This window comes from Pelophylax lessonae (assembly GCF_965119305.1).
Source record: "Pelophylax lessonae genome assembly, chromosome: 8".
In the NCBI taxonomy this organism is placed as follows: Eukaryota; Metazoa; Chordata; class Amphibia; order Anura; family Ranidae; genus Pelophylax; species Pelophylax lessonae.
In genome coordinates this window covers 131,259,226-131,274,286 of record NC_138775.1, presented here as the reverse complement: position 1 = coordinate 131,274,286, position 15,061 = coordinate 131,259,226, and the positions used below count along the sequence as shown (strand labels likewise).

Here is a 15,061-nt window from a genome sequence, read left to right as displayed (position 1 = left end):
ATGTTCTGCTCTGTATCCAGTTGCCTACCTTCGGCGTCTTATGTCCATAAAGCCACCTCTGTACACAGGACATCTCCTTTACTCCCTGCAGTTTCTTACTCCAAGCCCTTAGTTGTGATGCAATTTTCTAGCATGACAATGGTCCAAAACACACATCTAAGGCCATTGTTGCATTTCTGAAGAACAAGGTAAAAGTAATTCAATGGCCAAGTATGTCTCTTGATCTGAACCCAATCGGAAACCTATGAGGAATTCTGAAGAGATAAATTGAGCATCGCTCTCCATCCAGCATCCAGGCTCTAAAAGAGGTTCTTCTTGAAGAATGGAAAAAGACAGATGTTGCAATATGTCGCCAACTTGTTCATTCCATGTCTAGAAGACTTAGGGCTGTCCTAACAAATCATGGAGGTCATACAAAATACTAGATGTATTAGTTTTTGTTGTGGAATGTATTCATTTTTGCATCAACTAATTTGAGTAAAACTGAATTTGTAATCCAAGTCTATATTATTAACCTTACTTTTAGGTAATGGAGCTAAACAAATTTTTTTTTTTTTTTCATTATAACGTCTATACAGTAACATTTCAAAGGACAATAAAAAAAAAAACTGTTTGCACTAGCCAGTGTTTGAGTAATTGTGTTAGATTAGTTGTTTTACAGTGTTTGCCTCTAAGGCCCCTTTTCACGTGGGGCAGATCCGTTTTGACGGACTCTGTTTGCTCAGCGGGGATTGCTCTGTTGATCCCTGCTGAGCAGGCGGATGACAGGTCTGTCTCTGCTCACTGTGCTCCTGGGGAGATCGGATGAAAACGGACAGCCTGTCCATTTTCATCCGATCCGCCCACTGGATGGATGGCGAACGTATCACTACCCGTCTGTTTTCAGGGGAACTTGTCGGATCAGATGCCAGGCGGGTGTCAACGGACATATCTTCTGACATCTGCCTCCCCACAGAGAAGAATGGGTGGCCCGATCGGGTCCGCCTGAAAAACGGACAGGTGGACCTTATCAGTCCAATCATGTAAAAGGGGCCTTAGACTGGCCATACATTATACAATTCTCTTGTACAATTTTCCTTTATATTTACCAAAACTATATAATATGAGGTCAAACCTAAACACTTTCAGTTTGTATGCAATCGCACAGGACCTTAGTTAAAGGTATATCTAAATTCAATTGAAGCCCTATTCACAGATATACTTTTTTTTTTTCCAGTGAACTATTTGACAGAAGAGGTGTTTCTGCTATTACAATCAGTTGTGGCAAGTATTCTTTCCCTATATCTCATGCATAGCATATTCCTAATAACTTGAGGGTTGTTATTGCAGGATATTTTGTAATCTGCTCCAAAGCACATCAACCCTGGACATTGCATTTATGTGTAAAGAGAAGATTTGCCTTCTCTTTAACTTTAGTAAAAGTACAGTATCCGAAATAGGTAATATCATTTTTTGGATTTAGATCCTTAACCTAACAGCTAAAGTGAACCTTTAACTCTTAAAGTGGTTGTAAACCATTCTATATACCCAGTGACAAGTGACTGACCTCAGGTGATACAGAGATGAAACCAATCCTCCTACACATTATGTACCTGTTTATCTACAGCTTTCTTTCCTCTTCATCTATTCAAATTGCATAATTTACACAGGATCACTCAACTCTGGAAAGCAGGGGGCGGAGAGCTGAAATTACATCAGTAAGGAGAGGAGAGCTCTGGGAGCTGATTAAAGGGAAGAGAGACACCCCTTAACACAGCACACATGAACAGAGCTGAGGCTGTAAATCAACTGGAGATCCCTCCCTTGTCACCATGTTTCTCTTGGTGTCAGGACAACTTGTCAGAAGTGATTAATGCTTATAGCAGAGCAACAAGGCAGTGGACAGAAATTACACTTAGTTCTCTGGAGTGAGACAAAAACACATTATAAATGGACCACTTAATAACCACTTACTGTAAACCTAAAACTAAATCTCAAAGCCAGGATTTAGAATCCTATATATTTTTTTTTTTTTTTGGTGCTCACCACGGCAACACTGTGGTGTAAACCTCCCTTACAGAATAGGAAAAAAAGGCAGATAGGCACTTGAGCCATACTGTCCGTCCCCTTAAGCGGCAAAGGCAGCCAGACAGGGATGTAAACGGCAAAAATGATATCCCCGGTCACGTTTGCCAGAGAGTACCACCGCTGAATGCGAAGCTGGTTACAACACGGTGGTGCGAGTTTTAGGGAGTTAAAGTAGGCGCTGAAGAGTTGAAACAGGGGATCGCTTTTTTAGAGGGACAGCAAGGTACATGAAGTAAGCTGACATAATTTATGGTCTAAGTAATTTATAAGATAATACATTTAAATTTAGAGAAAGAAGGGCTGAGGATACTACCACTTTAAGCTGAGTGTTTACAGATACCAGAATGTTTCAATAGTTTTTGCTTCCTCTTCAGGGCTAATTAAACAGAAGTCTCCACTGTAAAAATAAATAAATGGTTAGAAGGCTACGGCAACACCTACTATGCCTGGCTATGTTGTGACACCTCTGGAATTAATGCAGAATTGTAGAGCGAATCATAGGTTCATTTTAACCCTAACAGTTAAATTAAAACCCCTACCCTTTTGACCTTAACACTAACCTTACGTAATCCCTAAAGTAATTTCTCACAGTAAAGGAATGCCTCCTGCAGATAACTTACTGTATGGTGTGCCCCAAGCAGCATGTGCCAAAATCGAATCATTTGGCCTCAAAAACTAAAAACACAAATCATTCATTTTTTATATATCATAATGTATTATATGGTCAATAAATATAGTATTATACTACAAGTTATAAACTTTGTGTTAAGACACTTTTGGAAGGAGTTTTATTTAAGTGTGTAAAAGCTTTTAAAGAGCCTCTTCATTTTGCTTTCAGATGGCCTGCCAGGAAAATGATATAGAGTCTCTTAAAGTACTTCAAGTTGAACTGTGGTGAGTACTACAGTGCTCTATCTAATTTACTGTGTGTAATTGTGTACATTAGTCAAAACAAAAAGGTAAATTTGAACATTTCTCTTTCGTTCATTGACGACACAGCTCCTGATATTCATAACCATTGGATTATGCGGCCTCCTACAGGAGTAGGACAGTAGGCAGAAAAGAATTCTGGCTACACCCATGGACAGTCCCAGGAGGTATACCCCCTCTCTCTGCTATAGGTACTCAGTTTTTTTCTGCCTAGTCAGGAGTAAGGACCCATTTCCTTGATGGGATCTTCGGTCCTGGCAAAATTTTTTAGATAGAACATTTTTTTTTTTCCTGGATCTGTCTTTGAGGCCTCATCTCCCTCCTGGGTCCCTGTAAGCCTCGTTGGTGCCGCGACTGGCCACCATTTTGTTGTAGCCTGTGTGGTTCTTTGCACCGCAGCCATGTTTGTGTAGTCCGGTGGCCATTTTCTTGTGGTTTTCCATTTTTAAATGGCGGCGACCATGACAGTGGAGCTCTCTGGGCGGCTATTTCAGCAGTGGGAGCCCCTCCCCTGGTGCTAACTCCTGGATCATTTTACTTCCTGTTCGCCGCACGTGTAGTGCAGATTCTCCTGGTGGCTGCAGGTGCCAGTTTCTGTGGGTGGTGAGTCTGGTGGGTCCTATCCCTCTCTGCTGAGGATCGCTTGGTGCTTTGTGCCTGGCGACCGGGTGGTGCTGCCAGCATGGAGGAGGTTGTCCCTTAGCAGTGGTTACACTTTTTGTGGGGTCCCTCTGGTGACTCATGGAGTCTTTGGAACACATTTCCCCACCTGATCCCCTCTAAGACTGTGGGGCCCCCTGGGTCCCAACCATCCATGCACTGATGGCGGTCCTGGATTTGCTTATGACCCAGGTGGTGGTGGCTTTCAGACGACAGGCTAGCAAAAAGCGCCCCCCCGGCTTCCCCTGTCTCATTAAATGCTGAATCTAATTTGGCCACTGCAGATGTGGGTCACCCTGCTGGGTCTGCAACCACGCGTCTGGAATCCTCTGATAGTGAGAATGATTCCTCCATGTCTGCGCCTGCGCACAATCAGACGATGGTGGATGTAGTGATTGTATCTGTGCGTGAGACCCTGAAGATGGAGGACGCAGCTAAAGCTCTCTCTGCTCTGGTGGAGAACTTGGAGATCACAATACGAACTCTGCAGGAGTTCGGCTGGACTCTGAATTTTCAGAAGTCTGCTCTGGTTCCATTCACAAAGCTGGACTGTCTGTGCTGACTCTGGACTCGGCCTTAGCCAGAGTGCTCCTTCCTCTGGACAAACTCCAGAAATTGCAGGCTGCAATTCGCCTCCTGCTTAGGGATTGACCGATTTATCAGCAAAGCCGATTATCGGACAGCCGATATTCACTTTTACCGATGTATCGGTATTGGCCCCGGAACTGGCCGATATTACCGTATGTAATGTATGTAAAATCCTAGAATCCACTTTATTAGTGTTGTATATAATGTCCAGTGTGTGTCCAGGCGATGTAACGTAAGGTATTTCACACTATTCTAATGTAATATTCGGCGCTTCTGTGTACACTGCAGAGGGGAGGGGTGAGATCCTCCTCTTGACAGCAAAGAGAGGAGAAAACAGCAGAGTGGGAGACTAGTGAGGAGAGCCCGGAGCAGCGATGTAATGATGGTATTTCCCACTATTCTATTACAAAAACACACTGGACATTATATAAAACACTAATAAAGTGGATTCTAGGATTTTAATGACACTAAACCAGGTTCACATGGGATTCCTGGCAGGCAGGGAGGGAAGGGAAGACAGCACATTACAGCTAAAAGACCTACCCCACATGTTCAGTACCAGATTTGTATCAAAAATTTTCTTTATTTTTCAAAACTTTAAATGTACAAAATATCAGCCAAAATTGGCCGATACCAATACCTAGTGACCAAAATATTGGTATCGGCCCTGAAAAAACCATATTGGTCTATCCCTACTCCTGCTTTCCAACAAATGGTCATCCCTCTGGACTTGCATGCGGGTGCTGGGCCTGATGGTATCTACCATCGAGGCTGTTCCTTTGCACAGTTCCATACGAGGTCCCTGCAAAGGGAAATTCTGACCAAATGGGACAAGACTACGCAGTCTCTGCACAATCGGATCCGGCTGAGTCGGCGCTCGAAGGAGTCCCTGATATGGTGGCTTCGCTCTCCGGCGTTTCAACTGGGAAAATCCTTCCTCCCCTTGTATTAGACAGTGTTTACCATGGATGCCAGCCTGTCCGGCTGAGAAGGCATCCTCTGCAAGCATTCTGCTTAGGGGATTTGGACGCTGGAAGAGTACAGACTCCCGATCAATGTCTTGGAATTCCAAGCGATCAAACTGTGTCTGGATCATTGGACGGATCATCTTCAGGGTTGTCCAGTGTCCATTTAATCGGACAATGCCATGGCCGTTGCTTATGTCAATTACCAAGGGGGCACAAGAAGTTTCCTGGTGGCCCTGGAGGTAGCTGGTGTTCTAAGGTGGACAGAACAGTTCGTTCCAGCCCTCTCTGCCGTAAATATTCCCGGGGTGGAAAATTGGCAGGCGGATTACCTCAGTTGGCAGGTGTTGGACCATGTGGGGTGGTCCCTTCATCTGGAGGTGTTTATCAGCTTTTTCTCGGGTGGGGCACCCCCAAGGTGGAATTGTTGGCATCTCGGCTCAACAGAAAAGGTGCAAAGGTTTGTGGCTCAGTCAAGGGATTCTCTGGCGGACGCTACAGACGCGCAGGTGGCCCTGTGGGGTCAGTATCGTCTGATTTACGTCTTCCCACCTCTCAAGACTTCTACGCAGAATCGAGGTATAAGAGATTCCAGTCATCCTAGTGGCTCCGGACTGGCCTCGCCGGGCTTGGTACGCCGATCTGGTGCGTCTGGTCGCTGATGTTCCTTGGCTGCTTCCTCTCAGGGAGGATCTGCTGTCCCAAGGACCGATTTTTCATCCTGCTTTACAGTCGCTGGCTTTGAGGGCCTTGAGTACAGTCAAGGGCCAGGTGTTAGCTTTGGTGATCTTCTTCCAACGACCTTTGGCCAAACACTTCCTGGTGTGTACCTTTTTCTTCAGGGTGTCCGACATTTGAATCCTCCAGTGCGGGCTCCGTTGTCGCCTTGGTATCTTAATTTGGTGCTTTCAGCTCTACAGAATTCTCCCTTTGAATATGTGTGGAAGATTCCCCTGCTTACGCTGTCTCAGAAGGTGGCCTTTTTAGTGGCTATCACCTCTGTGCAGGGTGTCGGAACTGGCGGCGTTATCCTGCCGTTCACCTTACCTAGTGATTCACAGGGATAAGTGTGAAGGACTGACAGACAGGTAAGGTGAACGACTTCACCCCTGTCCGTCAGTCCTTCAAAAGGTTGTCTCTGATTTTCATTTGAATGAAGCCATTGTGTTGCTTTCCCTGTGTCCCAGGCCTAAACATCCGAAGGAAATTGCCTTGCATGTCTTGGATGTAGTCTGGGCAATTAAGGATATACCTGGCAGCTACGTAGTCTTTCAGGAAGTCTGACTCTCTCTTTGTGCACATGGATGGACCTCGAAAAGGGTTGTCCGCTTCCTCTGCGACCATTTCCAGTTGGATCAGATAGATGGTGGTTCAGGCCTATTCCATTAGGGGTCAGGTTCCTCCTTTCACTGTTAAGGCGCACTCTACTAGGGCGCTTAGTGCCAAGAAAAACAAAGAAAGGGCGCACCTATGTTTGTGAGTAGCCATTTTTAAATGTTGCATGAATAAAGCCTGTTAATGAGCATAATGCGCTAGGTCGGTGCGCCCTTTCTTTGTTTTTCTTTACCTCTAGTATCGGTAGACTACCCCAGTCCGTTTTGGGCAGCAAGACCTTCGCCATCTGAGACGCCAGTTGTGAGTCACGTGGGGAGTGTGGTCGGGGGGCATGGATTCCAAGCGCAGGAGAAGGGTGTTAACACCTTATTGTTTTGGAGGGCGCTTAGTGCCTCCTGGGCTTTCCGTCATCAGGCGTCAGTGACGCGGGTTTGCAAGGCGGCCACCTGGTCATCGGTGCACACTTTTACAAAGTTTTATAAAGTGGATGTGTTGGCATCCGTGGATGCTTCTTTTGGCCGCAAGGTTTTGCAGTCTGCTGTTTAGGAGGACCTAATCCTCTTTGAGGGTGTGTTTTGTTTTTTTTCAGGTGGACTTAAGTTGTTTGGTTGAGCTCCTATTGCCTGGTTGGCTAATGTTTAGCCTTGGGGATTTTTTTGTTGTTCCCATCCTTAATGTTTAACACTGCTTTGGGATGTTCCAATGGCATGAATATCAGGAGCTGTGTCCGTCCATGAACGAAAGAGAAAATGGGAGTTTTAACCTACCGTATGAACATCAGAGAAATGGATTTTATGGTAAGTCAAAAATCCAATTTTTTTTAGTCATCTGTTAGTGCAAGCTGTTTTATAGGAAGTATGGGTGTTCTCAACTTTTAATGTATAAGACATGTATGAGATAATGTAAAGGACATGCTATAGCTGTTTTACAATAAATGTTCAGAACCTTGAACTTTCCCTGACGGGGTTAATTTTTGTGTTAATCTTCGAATAAGCCTTCAAGGAATACTCAAGCGCTGAGCAGGCTATAATTGATGTTATGCAATTCTTCTCCTCATCCCCTCTCCTCAGCAAATATTTCCAGTTTAACTTGTATTGCAATCTTGTGTTGAGCTTTAATATGAAACTCCATCTTGGAGATAAATTTAAATCTCCTCTACACAAAGGTTTATTTAGCTTAACACTAGTGTTTTAAGCAGATCAGAAGATATGCTTTTTGAAAAATAAATTCCTAAAGTATAACCTACAAATGTATTTACAGTGCCTTGAAAAAGTATTCATACCCCTTCCAATTTTCCACATTTTGTCATGTTACAACCAAAAAATGTAAATGTATTTTATTGGGATTTTATGTGATAGACCAACACAAAGTGGCACATAATTGTGAAGTGGAAGGAAAATGATAAATGGTTTTTAAAATGTTTTACAAATGAATATCTAAAAAGTGTGGCATGCATTTGTATTCAGCCACCTTTACTCTGAGACCCCTAACTAAAATATAATGGAACCAATTGCCTTCAGAAATTACCTAATTAGTAAATAGAGTCCACCTGTGTATAAATTAATCTTGGTATGAATACAGCTGTTCTGTAAAGCTCTCGGAGGTTTATTCGAGAACCATAGTGAACAAACGGCATTATGAAGGCCAAGGAAGACACCAGCTAGGTCAGGGATAAAGTTGTGGGAAAGTTTAAAGCAGGGTTAGGTTATAAAAAAAAAATCCCAAGCTTTGAACATACCACTGAGCACTGTTCAATCATCCAAAAATGGAGAGACTATGGCACAACTGAAAACCTACCAAGATATGGCCGTCCACCTAAACTGACAGGCCGGACAAGAAAAGCAATAATCAGAGAAGTAGCCAAGTGGTAACTCTGGAGGAGCTGCAGAGATCCACAGCTCAGGTGGGAGAATCTGTCCACAGGACAACTATTAGTCATGCACTCCACAAATCTTGCCTTTATTGAAGAGTGGCAAGAAGAAAGCCATTGTTGAAAGCAAGCCATAAGAAGTTCAGTTTGCGAGAAGCCACGTCGGGGACACCCCAAATGTGGGAAAAGGTGCTCTGGTCAGATGAGACCAAAATTTTACTTTTTGGCCTAAAAGCAAAACGCTGTGTGTGGGGGAAAACTAACACTGCACATCACCCTGAACACACCATCCCCACCGTTAAACATGGTGGTGGCAGCATCATGTTGTGGGGATGCTTTTCTTCAGTAGGGACAGGAAAGCTGGTCAAAGTTGATGCGGAAGGGAAGATAGATGGAGCCAAATACAGGGCAATCTTAGAGGATCTCATGAGTCTGCAAAAGACTGGAACAGAGGTTCACCTTCCAGCAGGATGATCCTAAACATACAGCCGGAGCAACAATGGAATGGTTTAGATCAAAGCATACTCATGTGTTAGAGTAGCCCAGTTGAAGTCCAGACCTAAATCGAATTGTGGCAAGACTTGAAAATTGCTGTTCATAGATGCTCTCCATCCAATCTGACAGAGCTTGAGCTATATTGCCAGGAAGAATGGGCAAAAATGTCACTCTCTCTAGATGTGCAAAGCTGGTAGAAACATACCCAAAAAGACTTTCAGCTGTAATTGCAGCAAACGGTGGAAAACCATTTATCATTTTCCTTCCACTTCACAATTATGTGCCACTTTGTGTTGGTCTATCAGATAAAATCCCAATAAAATACATTTACGTTTTTGGTTGTACCATGACAAAATGTGGGAAAATTTCAAGAGGTATGATTACTTTTTCAAGGCAATGTAGTTAGGTTATCAAGCTTTGAAATGCAGTGATCAATCTTGTGAGATAGGTAAACTTTGGTAACTAGCATTAGAAGTGAATGATTTGAAAAGTTAGAATTAAAGTGCACCTGTCACCAACTCTTAGGTAAAGTTTTGGAGAAAAATGCAGAGAATGCTTTTTTATAAACTTACTCTATGTCCAGAAATAGCTGCTTCTGTAGCTGTAGTCTAACGATTTTTAACTAGTGTGGGAAATATCTTCCTGTCATTCGTAGTGATGGAATTGGCTGCTGCTTCTCATACAACTTGCTCAACAGACCAAAGTGGTGTATTTGCAGTTACCACTTCACTTTATTCAAAAGAGGGAAGGATCACTCTGGTCTCATAGTTACATAGTAGGTGAGGTTGAATAAAGACAATAGTCCATCCAGTTCAACCTGTGTAGGTGTGTGTGACTGTAATCATCTAACATAGCCTTTAATCTCCTGATCCTTGAGATGTATGTCTAAGAGTCTTTTGAAAGTCACCATACTACCCGCAGAAACCACCTCTTGTGGTAGACAATTCCACAATCTTGTAGCCCTAACAGTAAAGAACCCCCCACGTTGCCTGAGGTTAAAACGCTTCTCCTCTAATCGCATTGTATGTCCTCGAGTCCTCATGCAATTCCTTCGAATGAACAGCTTTTTTTCTAAGCTGAGATCCCCATTAAGATATTTATAAATTGCTATCATGTCCCCTCTCAGGCGTCTCTTCTCCAGGGAGAATAAATCAAGTCTCACTGGAACTTTTCTGATGTTTGTATAATCTCTATAAGCACTACCAGCTTTTAAAGTTCCCATTATCACTTCTGAAGGATAACTCTAAAATGGGCCTGTCCTTACCCAAGAGATTCTTTTGATTGGAGCGGTGTGGACAGTTTGATAGCCTAACCCTTATTTTTCCTCAATGTTGACCGTAGAGCAGTGGTTCTTAACCTTATTTGAGTCTAGTGCCTTTTAAGAATCTGATGAACGTTATGGACTATGAACGATTATGAACGAATATTCACTTATACTCAATAAAGTAAACAATCTTAACAAAAAACTCGCTCAATTTTCATGCAAAAAATAGAGGCCGCTCTTTACAAAAATTAAATATAATCAATTTGTGCTACATAAACAAAACCACTTTAATTCTGCTCAAATCTACTGCTACTTCTGCCACTACTAGAAAATGTGAATTAGCGCTTGCTAATATGGAGTGGTACAAGATGGTGGTTGTGCAGAGAATGATGATGCTTAAATAGTTAAAATGGGCCAACAATAGGGCAAGGCGCTCAGCTGGCAGCGCTATAGGCAGTGGCATGGTGCGTTTTATTTCTTTCATTTCTTTCTTTTTTTAGTGGTAAACCAATTATTTGAACAAGTGGGAGGGCTGTATAGTGAATGTGTGTGTTTTGACCCCCTGAAACTCATTCATGGACCACTTAGGGGGTCAAAGGACCCCAGCTTAAGAACTCCTGCTTTAGAGTTTGTTCCATTGTCTGATATCCTTTAAACAATTCTTTACAATAAATATTATAAATGTTACAACTCCTGGAAAACTACAAATAATAAGATTATTAAAATTCCAATTGTATGCTCCTATAACCGATTTGTGTTACTTCTTTAACCAACTCCCGCCCGCCGTCGTTTTACTATAGTGGTTAAAGAAGCAACACAAATCGGGTGTAGGGGCATCCACTCTCGTTCTGGGACGACATGCTATGCAAAAGCCCCAGTCTCACAGCACATGCGCGACCCTGATCTCAGGAAAGAGCCGATGATGTGGCTCTTTAGCCATGTGATCGGCTGTGTCAAATCATAGTTCATCACATGGAAATGCCAGTAATCAGCTCTCCTCAGCTCACACTGACAGAGAGCCAATCAGCAGCATCTTCTCCCAGGGGAGACATGTACAGGTAATCATGGCACTGATGATCAGTGCCCTGAATATCAGTTCAGCCCCAACAGTGACCATCAGTGATGCCAGTCAGTACTGCCTTTTAGTGCCACCTCTCCGTGCCCATCAGTGTGACATATTCGTACCACCTCATAAGTGCTACCTCATCAATGCCCATTAGTGGCCCCTCATCAGCACACATGAGTGAAGGAGAAAAATTACTTATTTACAACATTTTCTGACAGAAACTAAGAAAAACCTTTTGCTTTTTTTTTCCAAACGTTTTCTATTTTTTTTTTTTCAAAAAATAAAAAACCCAGCTGTGATTAAATACCACCAAAAGAAAGCTCTATTTGTGTGAAAAAAATGTAATTTGGGTACTGTATTGCATGGCCGCACAATTGTCATTTAAAGTGTGGCAGCGCTAAAAGCTGAAAATTAGCATGGGCAGGAAGGGGGTAAAAGTGCCCAGTATTGAAGCGGTTAAGACTAAAAGCAGGTAACAATATGTCATATATTCCTATAATTTTAATAGTTATATGCCCTAGTCCATCAATGCTAACACACTTTTTGTCTACCTTGCAGGCCACTTTTAACAGCTGAACAGAACCACTTACTACATCTTGTTCTAAAGGAAATGATTTCTCCTTCAGGTCAAGGCATTTAAACCATTTATATGGTGACTTTGTAAATTTGCTTTCTTTAAAGTTGCTTTCTTTATGGCACGTACACATTGGCTTTGGAAAAAGCCTTTAAGGGAGACCAGCGCATCCTCTTTGGCTAACAGTGTGTGTATAATTAATTGTAGAGATCATTGATGTGGGTACTCGTCAGATATTGATATGCATTGCCACTGTTCAAAACACAACATTTGTTTTGGTGACTGTTCTTTATTGTTAGGTCAGTTTTATTATAACTAGCGCTGATCTTTTGCTCTTTTTTTATGTTTGTATAATTGTGATTATATTAGTGTATTATATCTATCATTTATTATTTCAAGCACTGTAACAAGTCAAACGCTTTCAATAAATGGCCTTTCTGTATGAACTAGCATTGTGCTTTTAATGAACAACACAGTGATAACGTCACACTGCCTTGATTTATTGTAAAAGTATACATTATACAATAAATATACTGAATGAAAATTATTTATTATGGAATGTATTTATAATGTTTGTACTCAATCTAAAGATGCATTTATTTTGTGCGGAATTTTTCAGTTTGAGGTTTGCCAGTAGCAAACAAGATGAGCTTAATTGCAGCTGAACCATTTTTATGTTCTTGTTTATTAAAGCTGGCTACACATGGTTTAAAAGAAAAATGAAATTGATTTCCCCATCCATGCATTTAAGGCTCTCCCACAGTCAGAATACACAGATCAGCACTGCAGCCGCTGATCAAGAGGCTTTTATTCCACAGTGCAGTTGAGCAGGAGTCACCTGTTCAACTGCAGTGGCCACACATGGATTGAAATTTGGCATGTCCCTGCAGTGACCTGTATGACCACCTTAAAAGTGAATCTACACCCAGCCAGGTATGTATGAAGTAGGACAGAGATGGAACTTCTTTCATAGTTTTTATTTGTGTGTCCATTCCTGTTGAGATTTTCCCACATTTATGTGTTATTACCGGGGCAACAGATGAACAAAAACATTACAGAGGGAACAGCAACAGAAATGAAAACTTATTCTCTATTGGTCAGGGACACAATTCTTAGACAACTGAGTTTACTTCCACCTACAGAATGAGAAACTAGAAAAACTGAAGTTTAGTTCACCCCTGAGAGGATGTCTTTCTCAGCTCTGCTGATTTCAAGACCCTTTTTTTGTGGAATATTTCAATCAGTGTTGCTGGTTGATTTAGACCAGGCAGATGATGATGTCCTCGACAGGGTTAGGTCATTGCACATGCACACCCCTATTGAAAAGCTGAGTGGTGCATCTCCCTTTTGCTGCTCCTGCACCATGTTGAACAGGGGCCGGTGTCTACTACCTTTTGTGCCTGCATGCAGTTACCCAGTGGTCACCTTTGACTGCAAGTACACCTTTGGGGCTAGTTCTATACCCTAAGCCTGTTATTGCCGTTCCACTATTACGGTTGCAACATGTCCTATTCTAAGTGCAGGAGAGATTGCTCAGCAGTCTCGGTTGACCCTGAATCACAGTCCAATCACAGGCCCGGCTCTATATGCAGCTCTTCCTGTGACTGTGAAGGGAATGGTCACATTTATGCATGCATCTAGTGTGTGACTGACTGTACCAAGCGTTTGCCTCGTGGTAACCTGCTGTCAGTTTTTGCTATACATGTTCCATACCACTTTTTAGGTAGGAACCACACTTTACAGAGGTCCCTGCACATTACAGTGTGGCTTCACATGAATTTGCATCTTGACCAGAGCTCATTTAAATTGATCTGTTGCAAGTGTAAAACTGTTCTGTGCTCAGACAAATTGAAATTTGACACTTATTTTGGCAACCATGAGCGCCGCGTCTTCTGAACTAGAGCGGAGAGGGACCTTCCAGCTTATCAGTGCTCAGGTTCTAAAGCCTGCATATCTGGTGGTATGGGGGTACATTAGTGTGTATGGAATAGGCAGCTTGCACATCTGAATAGGCACCATTAATGCTCAAACACATATATTCAAGTTTTAGGGCAGCATATGCAGGTCGTTACCATTATCCCCATAGAGTAGTGGGTAATAATGTCCAACAGGATTGCGGATGCCACTCAGTGCACTTCTTGCGCCATGTATGCGTTCCTTGATGAACCAATCGAGGGTGAATACTGCTGTGCAGGATGTGAGCGACTTGTTGCTCTGGAAGCCCAGATCCTGGATCTAGAAAGCATAGTGGCAACACTGCGTAGCATCAACAACCTGGAAAGGAGCTTGGACATTACCCATCAGGCGCTGGCAGGGGCTGGCATAGAGGAGGGAGGAGTAGAGGAGACGCAGGCATCAGAGGTAGGCATCTGGGTGACCTTCAGGAAGGGTAGAGGGATGAGGGTCAGGGAGGCCAGTCCTGAGTTGGTATACCCTAACAAATTTGCCAAGTTGCAGGTTGAGTGGGATATCAGCTCAGGGGTGGCAGTGCTGGAGCAGGCGCCCTCCCCCAGCTTCCAGGGGAGTGGCGGCTCCAGGAGGAAGGGGGGCCGAGACTCAGGAAAGGTTAGACAGATTGTTGTAGTTGGGGACTCAATCATCAAGAGGACAGAGAGGGCAATCTGTCGAAAAGATCGCGTTAGCCAGACAGTATGTTGTTTACCGGGCGCTCGAGTTTGGCACATCGAGGAACGGGTAGACAGATTATTGGGCGGGGCTGGTGATGACCCAGCGCTCATGGTGCATGTGGGCACTAATGACCAAGTAAAAGGAAGGTGGAGGATCCTAAAGAATGATTTCAGGGACTTGGGTAATAGATTGAGGAATAGGACCTCCAAGGTGGTTTTCTCTGAAATACTGCCTGTACCTCAAGCCACACAGGAGAGGCAGAAGGAGCTTAGGGAACTTAACACGTGGCTGAGGAATTGGTGTAGGAAGGAGGGGGTTGGGTTCCTGGAGAACTGGGCTGACTTCTCAGTCGGCTACCGGCTCTTTAGTAAGGATGGGCTGCACCTTAATGGGGACGGTACAGCTCTTTAGGGGAGAAAGATGGCCACCAAGTTGGAGGGGCTTTTAAACTAGGAGACGGGGGTAGGGCTCAGAAGTAGAGTCGGTCTGGAGGGAAGCAAAGGACAGAACACAGTAGTAGAGTCATCAGTGACAGTAGTTCCATCATTGGGGGGTCTGTGCGGGAATACCTCAGACCAAACAGGAATAAACATAATCACCATTCACGATCAACTTCCAC

The 15,061-nt window shown here is 43.3% G+C and overlaps 1 protein-coding gene and 1 long non-coding RNA gene across 3 annotated transcripts in view; one reads left to right on the top strand and one right to left on the bottom strand.

Moving 5' to 3' along the window:
* Positions 1–11,974, top strand: part of LOC309561168 (40-kDa huntingtin-associated protein-like) — a 65,802-nt gene extending 53,828 nt beyond the window's left edge. Inside the window, exons 10-12 of one of the 2 annotated variants that reach the window (XM_082264919.1) lie at positions 1,217–1,263; positions 2,906–2,961; positions 11,799–11,974. In XM_082264919.1, coding sequence (XP_082121045.1) covers positions 1,217–1,263; positions 2,906–2,961; positions 11,799–11,880 — 185 coding nt within the window. In that variant the 3' untranslated portion in view covers positions 11,881–11,974. Of the gene's footprint in view, positions 1–1,216; positions 1,336–2,905; positions 2,962–11,798 lie in introns of those variants that run through there. The other variant, XM_082264918.1, reaches the window with a different exon arrangement.
* The window catches only part of LOC309561779, a 113,718-nt gene that overhangs the window by 67,524 nt on the left and 31,133 nt on the right, over positions 1–15,061 (bottom strand). The gene's annotated exons all lie outside the window — the stretch shown is intronic.